Source organism: Crinia signifera, chromosome 7, assembly GCF_055691185.1.
Source record: "Crinia signifera chromosome 7, ASM5569118v1, whole genome shotgun sequence".
In the NCBI taxonomy this organism is placed as follows: Eukaryota; Metazoa; Chordata; class Amphibia; order Anura; family Myobatrachidae; genus Crinia; species Crinia signifera.
Window position 1 is genome coordinate 152,299,480 of NC_139223.1, and position 15,638 is coordinate 152,315,117.

Sequence of the window (15,638 nt, forward strand, 5' to 3'; positions counted from 1 at the left end):
TTATAGATAGATTATACAGAGTGACAACGCAGAACTAAAATGTGATCTCGTTGGGAGGGGCACAAATCATGCACATCCAGTACTTATATATTTAGATGGTTCAGGACGGATGTGGTTTTCTTTTTGTTTATTTTATTATTTTAGCACCAAAGAGTGAAATGACTCTGGTACGCACGGCCTAATTTTGCTAATATTTAAACCAAGAGTTCCATGATTCTTTTTACCGAAGATGGTCATATAAGAAGAACCGACCCAGGAAATATGTAACAAACCTTGGAAAGAAGGGGGGGTGAGGAGAGAGAGAGCATTCAGCAACCCCAAATCCAGGAACTTTAAGGATACTGGTCAATTCTTACTGGGTGGTGGTGATGCCTTCTAACATGTCCAACAATAAACCATATCGTAGTGATAGGGCCATAACCAGTAGTGATAGGATTATAAGGAACCTTGTGGATTTCATGCTATTGTGTAACATGCTATTGTGTATAAATCCCGAGGCTTGGATGAGTGTCAATGACTCCAATACTTATATTCCTAGTTCCTTAGATTTACAATATTCGGTTGACTTTGTGTTTTTCATGAGCAAATATATATAATGTGATCAGAGAAACGACCCCCACATGAAAGCTACTCTACGTGCCTCAGAGACTATGTGGGTATTCATTCCCGGGCGATATATCCACCAAGTGGAAATCTAGTTTGTTTCCGACAAGATTAGGTCAAATTGACATTCGACCTATGCAATGTAAGGTCCGTTTTTGGATTGGCGAAAATTGACACAGATTCAACAATCCAGCAGCTGTTTCAGACAATGCAGATTTGACTTTAAACAAAGTAAAATCAGCATGAGGGAAGTACTATCCGGGATTAAATACTGATGGCGGAAATATCTGCCAACATTGGGAAAGCAGGGTATATAACAGCTTAGGAAGTCTCCTTTAATGTTTGGGACTGTACAATAATTCCGAGATTGACCTGTTCTTGCAACAAAATAAATTCATATCCCCTAGCTGAAAGGACGGCCGTACCTAGTTTTGCTCCTTTCCTAAGCAGCGTCACAACAACGGCTGTGTTTCGACATCCTATGGCCCGATCCAGGGGTCGCATCCCACTGAAGTCGACGTGTTCAATCATAGCTCCATTATCAACCAAATACTGCACCTGTAGTCCAGGAATTCAGAGGGTTAAACACAACATACATTAAACTATCCTATTACATAGAGTCTGCACGGAGCAGACGGCATAAAAGGGATATGCAGCAGGAATGACCATCTGCTCAGTAGTAGGGCATACGTCTACAGAGTAGGTGACCTTGCTGCTCTACCTTGCACAATGTAACACATCCATCCTGCACAGTCCCGGCTGCAGTCATTAGCACAGAAATATGACAAAGCATTAACTCTTCCTTCAGCTGTCAGAATATAACACTGTGTGTGTTATGGGTTATGGAGAATTGCTAGAACTATTAATGAACAAAAATACATTTCTTACTACTAAAAAAAAAAAAAAAAAAAGGGCAACAGGTGGCCCTCCAAGCCTTCCTATGCAGCCCCCAGCCCTGTTTGTGGTTATATTTGTTATAGCTTGACACCTGTTAATAGTAATGTGTGGTCCTTTTGATGCTGCCCCTGGAGTGTATCAGGTTGCTTAGACATGTGTGCAGGGGTGCCAGGAGGAGGGGGACTGGACCTTACAAGGCGGTGTGGCTGCACCCCCCCCCCTAAGTTGCCAAGAAACCACACGTATTTATAATGGCATGGCACCTAGCAGCCCAGGATGCATGTAAACATACTACAGGTATTTGGAAGTCTCTGATTGGTAAATAAAAATGCCCATTGACATGTATGAAAGGGTATAACTAAAGAGTTGCAGTGGGTGCAGTTTCTCTGGGTCTCGCAGCCAAGAGGTCCGAACTATCTCCATCGAAGCACCCAGTGCAGTGGCGTAACTATAGAGGGTGCAGGGGAAGCAGCTGCTATGGGGCCCGGCAAGTTGGGGGGCCCGAGGCAATCCCCTGCACCCTCTACATTTTTTTCCCTTCATTTTTTTTTTTAATCCTCTACAGGCCAGCAGCGGTGCCGGTCATACACAAACACAAGCAGTGCGCTTCTTGGCTTCTGCTAGCCACGCACAGCCTGCTCTACTGCCGGTGCCTGACAGCATGAACCAGCTGGACTGCGAGCATACTGCTGTATGTCTGCGCGAGGGTATCACGTGGAGGTTGGAGGCTGCTGCTGCGGGAGACGGTCCAGCGGGGTTGGAGGCTGCTACATGAAACGGAGATAGGAGAGGCCACAACTAGAGTCGGTGTGGGGGCTTGGAGACTTCTGCAAGTGCCGGGGGAGGACGCTTGGTGGGAGACACTCAGGAGGGCTGCTGCTGTGCTGCACACCACGCGCATCATGGCATCTGCTGCCGAGGAAGGGTACTGTACTGAAATACTGTGTCATTCAGGTGAGAGTGGAAGTGAGGGGCTGTGTAAACTGCAGTAACTGAATATGAAAAAGTTAAAACCCCAGGGCCTTTCTCTCTCTCTCTGTGCCCCTTCTATCCTTCCCTCTCTCTTTGTTGCCCCATCATTCATCCCCCTCTCTGTGCCCCCTTCTGTCCATCCCTCACCCTTTGTGCCCATCCCTCTCTGTGCCACCTCCCGTCTGTCCCTATCTCTGTGCCCATCCCTCTCTTTGTTGCCCCATCTGTCCATCCCTCTCTCTGTACCCCCTTCTGTCCATCCCTCTCTCTTTGTGCCCCCTCCTGTCCATCCCTCTCTCTCTGTGTCACCTCCCGTCCATCCCTTTCTCTTTTCCCCATTGTGCCCATCCCTCTCTCTGTGCCCGCTCTTGTCCATCCCTTTCTCTGTGCCCCCTCCCATCCATTCCTCTCTCATGGCCCCCTCCCATCTGTCTCTCTCTTTGTGGCCTCCTGTCTGTCTATTTTAGCCCTCTCCATCTGTTTATGTCCTCTCCTGTCCGCTCTTCTCTCTCTCTTACTCCTCTATTTTCACTTTATCCCTCATTTCCTCCTTAACCATGAAAGCCCAGCTCTCTCTATCTCGCTCCCCACTCTCCTACTAAGGGACATTTTAGTCGCTTGAGGTTGGGGGGGGGGGGCTTTTCAAGATTTTGCTATGGGGCCCCCAAAGTTCTAGTTACGCCCCTGACCCAGTGTATGTGGGTGTTTTACTCCTTCAGTCTTTGCATGGGCCCCATGGGGGCACTGTGCCATAGTGCCTGCAAGTATCTAGTTATGCTGCCTCCACTGTATGGAAGTGGCAGGTTCTCTTTACACTCGTGTCACCAACCTACAACAGGAGCGAATAGTGCCAATGTGTGTCTTCACTATTCTGGTAAAAGTCACCTGTTCCAACCTCTACAGGTAATCAGACCACAATTTAGTATCTTTTATTTTTGAAAGTTTGAGTTTTGTTTTTCTTGCAAGAATTCTGCTATTGAACCTATAAAATGTATGTGTAAAATACTTATGACCAGAGGGAAGAGGTTATAAATTAACTAGTTAACCCCTTTAGTGGCACTCCCGAGAATTTTCCGGATTTTGCTCCAGTGCGCAGACTGGCAAACCCGGAAAATTTGCGGGAGTGCCTCTGCCTGCACCCCCTCCCGCTGAGCCCCGCTCCTGCTGCCCGGCCCTGCCTCCTTCCCTCCTGCTGTGTGCGGCGTGACCTTGTAATGTCACGCTGCACACAGCCGGGGCAGGGCAGCGGCTGATGGACTGTTCAGCTGCACTGCCTGGGCCCGGGGGTTACAGTGGTGCTTTTTTTTATGGCAGCGCTCCTCAGAAAAAACTCGCCCAGTGGGGCCACTGAAGGGGTTAAAAGCCCGTCAAAATGTTGGACACCAAGGCTGGATTAGGAGGTTGGGGTTTTGGATGTTGCGGCTTACACGTGCGTGTTTAGAGCTCCACACAGGTGGGGAGCAGCATTAGGCTTTTATCTTATAGGAAGAGTATTAATGCATGAAATGTACCTCTACAGTATATCTGTCTCTTATTACCCAGTTTTTTTTTGATTACTGTTGTTTCCAATTGTAAAGCGAAACAGAATATGCTGCGCTATATAAGAAACTGGAAATAAATAAATAAAAAGTTGGAGAAAGATCTAGTTTATAGAGATAAAATACCAACCAATCAAAGTCTGTCATTTTGAAAAATGACAGGAGCTGATTGGTTGGTACTTTATCTCTCCAAGGTGATACCTCTCCCCCATAGACTATAGGGATTAGTATGGCTATTCATCCACGCACAAGGGGAGGAGGCTTATTTTCAGCAAGTGTAGAGATGTAGATGTGTCTGATGTCAACACAGGGAATGCAGTCTTCTGCTATATATCCCCCCAGCTCCCACAATACCAGCCAGCAAGAGGAGATAAACTCCTACCAGGAACACGCAAAGAGACACACACACGTATCTGCAGAGCCAAAGGAGCTTGTACACCAGGAATGTACTTTGCTGGCATCTACACAATATGTAAATAGAAGATTAGTTTTGAATCTCAGTAGCAGAGTTCCATGTTTATAATGTCAGGTTGCTTAAACAGTACAGTAAGACCAATATATTAAGTGAACTTTTCAACATATTTGTATCATTTAAATATTTAATGATTTAGCTTACAATGTCAGCATCTCCATAGAATGCAGCCAGGTCCAGCGGTGTACGGCCATTCCTGTCCATCTGGTCAATGGTGGATCCTCTTTCTACTAAGCACTGGACAACAGCTTTGTGGCCCTTGAGACAGGCCCAGCTAAGAGCCGTCAAGCCTTCCTTGTCAAGTGCTGCAATGTCGGCGTCTGGAGAGAAGAAGAAGAAACATCATTTCTGTCTACTACAAGCTCTTAGGTATCATTCTCCCACACGGCTGCTGTAGTGAAAGCGCATAGGACCTGACACATAAGGGGCTGTATACAATATATTCCCTAGACACATAACAGGGAAACTTCCACATTGCACTGAAAACCCTATCATCCAGTCAGTCGCCAATAGGGGACGTAGTGCTAGATAAGAGAATAAAGCATTTACATGGGGACATCGCCAAACAGCATATAGATACCCATCAGGACCATTAAAGCTGTTTTATTGGTTACAAGTGAGCTGCCATGTGCTGTACCCAGTGGCCAGTTCATATCTATTACTTTCTGAAAAGCATTAAGCTTTCTAGGAAAAAAAACAGTGTTAAGATAATACACCTATTTTTTTCTGATCCCCATGTGTTCGGCAAGGCCACCATCGGGGGGGACTTGAGCCAACAATATGGAGATTGTGTTAATTTAATTGCAACTGGCCAGGCCTGGTGTTTGGACACTCATTATATACACACACACACATGTAAAGCTCGGAACTTTCCCGTTGAATACAATTTGCTCTTCTGTGGTAGAGCAACCACCACTACCACTACAGTACATAATATAAGGGACCAGAGCAGGGAGGAGCCTCGGAGGCTGGGCATGTGCAGGCTGAGGCATGCGTAACAATGGCCCACACTCCAAGATCTGTCCCTTCAATTATTCTAAGCTTTTAAAAAACGTAGTTTTGGAAATAACATGAAAAAAAGTTTTGAGAACATTCATTTTTTTCCGACATTTTGGAATGAATCAATGAAAATGTATGCACTAACATACGGATGTTTTATTTATTTCATGTGCAATGGCTCCTTATTATCAGAAGGTGACACTGTTGCTTTTGTTCAGATGTGTCCTCATGCATTGTGGCTTCAGTTTCGCCAAACAACCCCTCTTGGTGCACCATTTGCCGGGCGATTTGGCCATGCCAAGTGTCTCTCTCTCAAAATGTGCATCTCAGTCGCATACATGAAACACTGCGAGTGACCAAACTACTTTGCTAGATTGCATTGCAACATTTGTATATGTGTACAGATAGTCTGAATCTCTGTACAGGCACTGCGATGGTTAAAAGATGCAAAATGAACCATGTTGTTGTTGTACCGTTTTCTAAACACTCTAAAAACCACATTATGACACAGCAAATATATTCAAAACAAAACATTTCATTGCAATATAATAGTGCAAAAATCAATTCTGTTTCAGTTGAAATCCCACCGCCATTGCCCATGTAGGATTCCAGCTCTATATAACACACTGTGGTAGAATTTTACTTTTCTTTATAGCGAAGACTGTTTCTCACCCTCTGACAGAAGGAACTCCACGGTCCCACAATGCCCCTCACACGCAGCGACCATGAGAGGAGTCCTGCCTTGCTTGTCACTCAGATTCACATCACAGCCGTGCTGCATGAGCAGTCTGGCCACCTGCAGGGAGCGAGGGACAAATGACACATCAGAGGACGTGACAACGTAAAGGACCTTGTTGTTTCCATGTTCCTTCACCTCAAGCTTACCTGCTCCCTACGCAACATTGCATGCAAGCTTCAGGCAGCAGAGGAGGAGTTTTACTCATGTAAATAGGATAGCGATGTAACTACCCCCTTGAGAGGCAACAATCTTTGGTCAAGTGCTAAATACAGATTGTTTGGCTCCACAAGGAACAACTAGATCAGTAGTCATAAATACAGGGTTCTCACAATGTGCTAGGCGTGATACAGACCCCAATCTGCTGCTCTCTATGCTACAGGTCTTCTGTAGGAAATGTCAGAATTATAATACTTATTAAAATGGGATCGATAGTGAAGGTTCACAGGCAGACAAATAAACCTCTTGTTTTTTAAATCTATATAATTATTCCTTAAAATCAATATTGCAGCAAACAGAACAGATACGTTTTTATCTGATGATAAATCTCCTAAATCCCTATCTAGGTTGGTCTCATACACTGTTTATAAAAGATAATCCTCGGGCATATTCCTCCAGGCAATCAGAGATTCCTAACATAAGTAGGGAAGATATGCATTCATATATTTACACTACACATTATTTACCTCATAAATATCCCAAAGCCTTTCCCATTATAGAAAAGAACTTGGACCCAGCAGTCGCTGTTAGTTTTGCACGGCCATGTCTGTACTCAGAACACACTTGTTCCACAGTGTAGGTAACATCTTCCCTTATCAGCAGTTCATGTAGAACACAGAGCTGTGGGGTTCGTGAGGATTGATTATTGCGAGGGAATGTTGCTGATAAACCTACAGACATACAGTATCTGCTGATAAAGTCTGTGGGAGCGCTATTTGCAATGAACCACACCACACATAGAATGCACATAATTCCTGGAAAAATAGCTGCAATAGTTGTGAATATCTTTTTTTTAGTGAGAGAAAACGATATTAGAATATGTGTATGTACAGTACTAAGTGTTACATGCAGTTCTGTAAAGCATTGTGAGATACTGATATATGTGTATGTACTAAGCTTTACACACTGTTCTGTAAAGCATTGTGAGATACTGGAATATGTGTATGTACTAAGCTTTACACGCTGTTCTGTAACGCATTGTGAGATACTGGAATATGTGTATGTACTAAGCGTTACACGCTGTTCTGTAACGCATTGTTAGATACTGGAATATGTGTATGTAGTAAGTGTTACATGCTGTTCTGTAATGCATTGTTAGATGCTGGAATATGTGTATGTACTAAGCGTTACACGCTGTTCTGTAATGCATTGTGAGATACTGGAACATGTGTATGTGCTAAGCGTTACACGCTGTTCTGTAACGCATTGTGAGATACTGATATATGTGTATGTAGTAAGTGTTACACGCTGTTCTGTAACGCATTGTGAGATACTGATATATATGTATGTACTAAGCGTTACACGCTGTTCTGTAACGCATTGTGAGATACTGATATATGTATATGTACTAAGCGTTACACGCTGTTCTGTAACGCATTGTGAGATACTGATATATTTGTATGTACTAAGCGTTACATGCTGTTCTGTAACGCATTGTGAGATACTGATATGTGTATGTACTAAGCGTTACACACTGTTCTGTAAAGCATTGTGAAATGTTGGAACATGTGTACTGTATGTACTAAGCGTTACACGCTGTTCTGTAACGCATTGTGAGATACTGATATGTGTGTATGTACTAAGCGTTACACGCTGTTCTATAAAGCATTGTGAGATACTGATATGTGTGTATGTACTAAGCGTTACACGCTGTTCTATAAAGCATTGTGAGATACTGATATGTGTGTGTGTACTAAGCGTTACATGGTGTTCTGTAATGCATTGTGAGATACTGATATGTGTGTATGTACTAAGCGTTACATGGTGTTCTGTAATGCATTGTGAGATACTAGAATATGTGTATGTACTAAGCGTTACATGCTGTTCTGTAACGCATTGTGAGATACTGATATGTGTATGTACTAAGCGTTACACACTGTTCTGTAAAGCATTGTGAAATGTTGGAACATATGTACTAAGCGTTACACGCTGTTCTGTAACGCATTGTGAGATACTGATATGTGTGTATGTACTAAGCGTTACACGCTGTTCTATAAAGCATTGTGAGATACTGATATGTGTGTATGTACTAAGCGTTACACGCTGTTCTATAAAGCATTGTGAGATACTGATATGTGTGTATGTACTAAGCGTTACACGCTGTTCTATAAAGCATTGTGAGATACTGATATGTGTATGTACTAAGCGTTACATGGTGTTCTGTAATGCATTGTGAGATACTGATATGTGTGAATGTACTAAGCGTTACATGGTGTTCTGTAATGCATTGTGAGATACTGGAATATGTGTATGTACTAAGCGTTACATGCTCTTCTGTAATGCATTGTAAGATACTGGAATATGTGTATGTACTAAGCGTTACACCCTGTTCTGTAACGCATTGTGAGATACTGATATGTGTATGTACTAAGCGTTACACCCTGTTCTGTAATGCATTGTGAGATGCTTGAATATGTGTATGTGCTAAGCGTTACACGCTGTTCTATAAAGCATTGTGAGATACTGATATGTGTGTATGTACTAAGCGTTACACGCTGTTCTGTAATGCATTGTGAGCGGATACTGTGACCTGGCTGGGTGCCAGCAGCATCTCACACTATAAAACTAGTAGGCGTTGTATGGAGGTATTGTGTATTGTCCCGGGGCTGTATGAAGTGTCATGAATAGCTGTCTCCACTATAAGAGGATAAATATAAAAAGGAAATGGCAGAGGGGACTCTGCAAAGGCACAAAGGCCCAGACTATCTCATTAGAATTTGTATGGCAACGTCTTCCAGGGACAAATACAGTCCTTTCACAGCCCTCTTGTGCTAAATATTATTTCACCACTTTTTTAGTGGGGCTTTCAGGGAAGCTGAATATATTAGTTCTCCCCGTGTTACACAAGCTCTGCTTTGCAGACCGTCCTTCATGTCTGTCCCTTTTTTCTAATTAGATGGTTAGGTTAATGTAGAAAATGTGAATAACCTTGGATTAGCCTTACATAGACTACAATAATACCAGAGCATTTTTGTGGGGTGTTTTTATTTGGTCTCTGGACAGGAGTAATGTTCAACTGCGTCGTTTACCAATGCCAGAGGCTGCCCTGCAAGCAATTTCTACAATTAATCTCCGGTCATGTACTGTATACCATCATAACATTTTGTTTTTGCAAATATAGGACTTAACTAGCAGGTGATGCAGCCAGGATCCTGACTGCCAGAGTATTGACAGTGGAGCCCTGATGGTCAGAATCCCAAAGGTACGTACTGGGCTGTGTTTAGGCACTAAGGCAGCGGTGGGGAACCTCCGGCCTGTGGGCTGTAAACAGCCACCGGAGCTCAATGGTCCGCCCCCCTTCCCGATGGCTTGCCCATGCTTCAAGGAAGGGGGGGGTTCTCACGAGAGGTCAGGAGATCTCGCGAGAGGAGTCTTCAGCAACAGCAGCCAGAGCTCAGCAGCAGCCGCAGCATGGGACGGGACGGGTGAAGCTGCCAGCCGGTTCCTGAGATTTGTAAGTGCCTAATATGCAAATGGCCCTTCGAAGGTTTTTACACATTGTAAATGGCCCTTGCAACGAAAAAGGTTCCCCACCCCTGCACTAAGGGGACAGTTTACATGCTCAATGCCGGGGGCTTGTGGGGGTGTTTTTACGTGCTCATCACCATGGGAAGGGAACATGCTCATTGTCAGGGGGTTTATGTGCTCGTTGCCAGGGAGTGGGTTTACATGCTCGTTGCCAGTGGGTTACATTTTTAGGAAGCAGTTTTTTGCAGATTCAATGCTGTCCGCATGGAAACTGCAGAGACCCGGCTCTCACCCCCCACCCCCCTTTTTTTTTCTTCTAAAAAATGCATTATCTAACACAATATAAAACACAAACATTTGTGGCCATTTATGAAACTTGTTCTACAGGTAACTATGGCTGCCAATCATCCAAAACTTTTTTTATATAGTTTTGTTTGCAAAATGTAAACAAATATCTGCTTGGTCACAGTTCATAACATGACATGTAGAAAAAGCATGTATATTCTCCATTACTGTACCTGCCAGTATCCTTGGCGCACAGCGCAGAACAGTGGGGAGATGCCACGTCTATTCACTCTAGACAGGATCGCTCCGTGGTCCAGAAGTAACTCGCAAACATCCAGCTTCCCCCGACCGGCAGCGGCTGTGAGAGCTGAAGCACAAAAAGCAAAACGGTTCTAGTGCAGCTAATGACACTTCCACATACATATAACACAACAGGCACTAGTACATTTAACATTATAACGCATTCTAGAAAAAATTATAGAAATATTCATACAAGCAACAGAAGAATAGATTATACCAGAAGTAGATCTCACTTTCCCAGGACATTTCGGCATATTTCAAGAATACGGGAGCCCGGAGGCTAAAATATCAAGTCTACTGCTCTGTGTAGTTTATGTAATGGGACTCGTGGGATGTCAAAAACCAAGAATGTGTCTGCGCTATGAAATATTTAACCTAGCAATGCCCTTTTGCTAAATAAAAGGGGCACAATTTGTTCCATTTAAAATGATTACAAGTAGAAATTAATGAAACATTCTGTCTGGGAGGCTGTAATTCACTCACACAACATATGTGTATGTGACAAGAATATAGAGGAGACTTTGTTGTTGAATTATACATATTTGGCCTGTTTTTGGGATATAAGCAACGCGGATGCAGTTCTGTCTCCTTCCAGCAATCGGAAGTCCTATATCAACACCGGCAAGTATTCCGAATCGGACACACCTATGCAATGTTTTAACAGATAGCCTGTGTAAGCAGGTCTTTGGGATGGGTTATAGCAGAATGCATTACAATGTGCTGCTATTAATCTTTTTTTTAATTGAGTAATTTTTTGTTGAGTTTTGAAGAAAATAAATATAGACTAACATAGACAGTAATGCTATGACAAAGACATATGTCAGGTTTGGCGTATCCATATACAAACAAAGAATAGGAGCTTAAATACACAATCACGCCCATAAATATAAGGATATTGAAGGCAAATATCGACCATACATGGCAAGAAAACAATAAGTGCACAATCACCCGAAGGCGGGCATCAGAATGGAAAAGGGCACAAATGTGAAGTCATAGTACATGTATATGCATCTAAATATTAACATAATACACCATGAGAGGAAAGGGAGAGAAAGTTGGCAATAGTCCGTTGCACTACTGTCCAAAATAAAATAAAATAGCCACCACCACCCTCCAAATCTGTATAGCCTACTTATAGCCCAAAATACTAAGAAAGCAAAACCGCCCATAAAGACCCAAAGCAAACCTCCCTATAACACCCCACCCTGTATAACCTAACCTGGATCCCAAACTACTTATCGCCCCCCCCCCCCCCCCCCAATCTATACCTACTATCTAATTCTATTGTGCCGGATAAAGAACAATGGACTAAATATAAGGAGTAGACTAGGGTATTCAGCCAAAGTCAAATGAACATCACCCTAACAGGATATAGCCAAAACTACTTTAGTTAGCCTATACCGACAACTAATCTACCCCCTCCACCCAACCTAGCCCACCCAACCACCTTAAGGATAATTACGGAATGGACCTACAGGGGCAATAGACAATAATAAAACAATAATAATAATCTAATGTAACAGACGCAGTGGTTCAGGAGAATAATTTGAACATATTAAATGGATTAACAACCTCAGTTAGGGGAAACCCACCTCTCCTGCCGTAGAAAGAAATAAAGCTATTTTTGGCATAATAACTGAGCTACAGTCTGACTCGCCAGTACAGTATAAAGTATATGTGGCTCCTGATTGCGTGAAAGGCCCAAAGCCAACAACCCTGCCCCCACTACAGCAGTATAACTAAGAACCTTATAGTATATCATGAACATTGTATAATATTATAGACATTATAGAGATGGTAAAGCAGGATATAGATTAAAAAACATAACCCGGTACAAAGAAAATAATCGTGAATATGGCAATCTTAATGAAGTTGTATAATAAAATATCATACATTAGTCTGGCCAATATTCCACGTAGTTAAAGTACAAAGTCTCGGGAGCCACATTGTCCCAACATGCAGAAAATTGAGCAGGAGAGCATCCCATACATATAGTGGGCAATTTGTGTGAGATTAGAGGGACCAGTAGCAGTAATCTTAGAATATATTTGGCTACATCTGTCACTCAAAGTGGGTGTCTGTGTCTATAACGCTCTGTTCCTGGACTTTCCTCTTAATGTGTGATTGCCTTCATCTGTGCTGAACACCTTTCTGAGAAATTAACCTGTTTAAAACAGGTGATGGCAATCATACATTAAGGGGAAGTCTAGAAACAGAGCATTGTGTCCCTCCTGGAGAGGGTCATGTTGGGAGGTATGTGACAGAGAACCAGCCCAGTGAGCCCACAGACAGTGCCAGACACCCACTGCCTTCCCATGTTGCCCAGCACTGCTACTCCACAGCCACCAGGTGAGCGCCCCCCTCCCGCGATTTGCGGCAAACCCCGCGCCCCCCCTCCCGCGATTTGCGGCAAAAATACCCGCTCCCCCGCGACCCCCCCTACCGCGATTCGCAGCAAAAACACCCCCGCGACCCCCCCTCCCGCGATTCGCTGCAAAAAGAACCCCCCCACGACCCCTCCCGCAATTCGCGGCATAACCACCACCCCGCGACCCCCCCTCCCGCGAATCGCTGTAAACCCTCCCCCCTGACCCCCCCCGATTCGCGGAAACCCCCCCCCCCCCCCCCGCGACCCCCCCCCCCGCAATTCGCAGCAGCCCCAGGATTAAATGGCACATGCAAAACACTGACATGGCTATGGTCGACAATGAAAAAGGTTGACATGAGTTTTTGAAGATTTATTTTTAATATTTTTAATTTTTTCATATTCATTGTCATGTGTCGACATGGACACCAATGAAGTGGCACACTTATGTCAACATTTACATGTGTTGACCTTTCTGTGTTGATTTTTTCTTGTGGCGATTCGCGTCACACCCCCCGCAACCCCCCCTCCCGCGTTTCGCGACACCCCCCGTGACCCCCCACCTCCCGCAAATCGCGGCAACCCCCCACCGGAACCCCTGTAAACCCCGCCCTCCCGCGATTCGCGGCACCCACCCCCGCGACCCCCCTCCCGCAATTCGCGGCACCCCCCCGTGATTCGCGGCAGCTCCAGAATTAAATTGCACATGGAAAACACTGACATGGCTATGGTCGACAATGAAAAAGGTTGACATGAGTTTTTGACGTTTTTTTGTCATTTTTTGAATATTTTCATATTCATTCTCATGTGTCGACATGGACACCAATGAAGTGCCACACTTATGTCAACATTTACATGTGTTGACCTTTCTGTGTTGATTTTTTTCTTGTGGCGATTCGCGTCACACCCCCCGCAACCCCCCCTCCGGCGATTCGCGGCACCCCGGCACCCCCCCGTGTCCCCCCCCCCTCCCGCAATTCGCGGCAACCCCCCACCGGAACCCCCATGAACCCCGCTCTCCCGCGATTCGCGGAAGCCCCAGGATTAAATGGCACATGCAAAACACTGGCACGGCTATGGTCGACAATGAAAAAGGTTGACATGAGTTTTTGAAGATTTATTTCATTTTTTGAATGTTTTCATATTCATTGTCATGTGTCAACATGGACACCAATGAAGCGGCACAGTTATGTCAACATTTACATGTGTTGACCTTTCTGTGTTGAGTTTTTCTTGAGGCGATTCGCGTCACACCCCCCCGCAAACCCCCCTCCCGCGATTCGCGGCACCCCCCGTGACCCCCCACCTCCCGCAATTCGCGGCAACCCCCCACCGGAACCCCTGTGAACCCCGCCCTCCCGCGATTCGCGGCACCCAACCCCGCGCCCCCCCCCCCTCCCGCAATTCGCGGCACCCCCCCGTGATTCGCGGCAGCTCCAGAATTAAATTGCACATGGAAAACACTGACATGGCTATGGTCGACAATGAAAAAGGTTGACATGAGTTTTTGACGTTTTTTTTTTTTCATTTTTTGAATGTTTTCATATTCATTCTCATGTGTCGACATGGACACCAATGAAGTGCCACACTTATGTCAACATTTACATGTGTTGACCTTTCTGTGTTGATTTTTTCTTGTGGCGATTCGCGTCACACCCCCCCGCAACCCCCACTCCCGCGATTCACGGCACACACACACACCCCCGCGATTCTCGGCACCCCACCCCGTGACCCCCCCTCCCGTGATTCACGGCACATCCCCCGCGACCCCCCCTACCATGATTCGCCGCAACCCCCGCCCCCGTAACCCCCCTCCCGCGATTTGCGGCAACCCACCCTGCGACCCCCCTCTAGCGATTCTCTGCAATCCCTCCCCTCCCGCGATTCGCAGCATCCATCCCCCCACAACCCCCCCCCCCCTCCTGCAATTCGCGGCACCCCCCGCGACCCCCCCTCCTGCAATTCGCGGCACCCTCCGCGACCCCCCCTCCCGCGATTCGCGGACACCTAAGTTGCAATACAGGGCATCTTTCATACAATTCTAACCATATTTCTCATATACAAACGTTCACAAATTAAGGGGGCGCAGCCCCTTACGACGGTGTGAAGAGCGCCCGTAGGGCGCGATGAATCACCTAGTCTTAGAATATTTGGAGGAACGTTAAACAAAGCAGGATATCTAGTAGTAGGGCAGCAAAGGGAGTCAGCTTCAGGTACAGGCAGGCAGGGCACGGGATCCACAACACAGTCAGACACAATGTTGTAGTATCTGGAGAGTCAGATGATGTATTTAATTTTTTGCACAACACTGTCACAGCACGGAACATGTGTACAGCATGGAGAAACAGTATCCCCCATCGTAGTATCAAATAAATGGAGGAATCTCCTAGTTGAAGCAGCAATGGAACAAAGGATTTGTTGCAGGGGACACTCCATGGCCCACAAGAAATTACCCACAGTGTAGGAAATAGAGGAGGTCCAAAATCACAACTCAAAGTGTAATAAGCAGATGTCAAAATGAAGAGACACAGCAGGAGAAGCGCGATCACTGTTCCTCAGCATGCGCTTTTATCTGAGAAGGGGTCAATTCCCTCCACAGCTCCCCGGCCACTGTATAGGGCACCAAATAGGGGAGATGTCCACTGCAGCAGCGCGTCCAGCTCCGGGTCCTGCCGCCGCGGTCACCAGACAAGGCCACAGCAGAACTGCCAGAGGTGAAGGAGCCAAGATGGTGCCCGGCAGCACGGAGGATAGAAGACCCATGCAGTCACAGCAGACTGTGCA

At 45.4% G+C, this 15,638-nt stretch overlaps 1 protein-coding gene across 3 annotated transcripts in view; it reads right to left on the minus strand.

The window, feature by feature from the left end:
• The window catches only part of TANC1 (tetratricopeptide repeat, ankyrin repeat and coiled-coil containing 1), a 224,372-nt gene that overhangs the window by 7,304 nt on the left and 201,430 nt on the right, over window positions 1–15,638 (minus strand). For all 3 annotated transcript variants that reach the window (XM_083154002.1, XM_083154003.1, XM_083154004.1), the window contains 4 exons: window positions 10,423–10,556; window positions 6,154–6,277; window positions 4,627–4,802; window positions 1,029–1,161 (listed from right to left, as the gene is read on the minus strand). In XM_083154002.1, coding sequence (XP_083010128.1) covers window positions 1,029–1,161; window positions 4,627–4,802; window positions 6,154–6,277; window positions 10,423–10,556 — 567 coding nt within the window. The remainder of the gene's footprint in view (window positions 1–1,028; window positions 1,162–4,626; window positions 4,803–6,153; window positions 6,278–10,422; window positions 10,557–15,638) is intronic.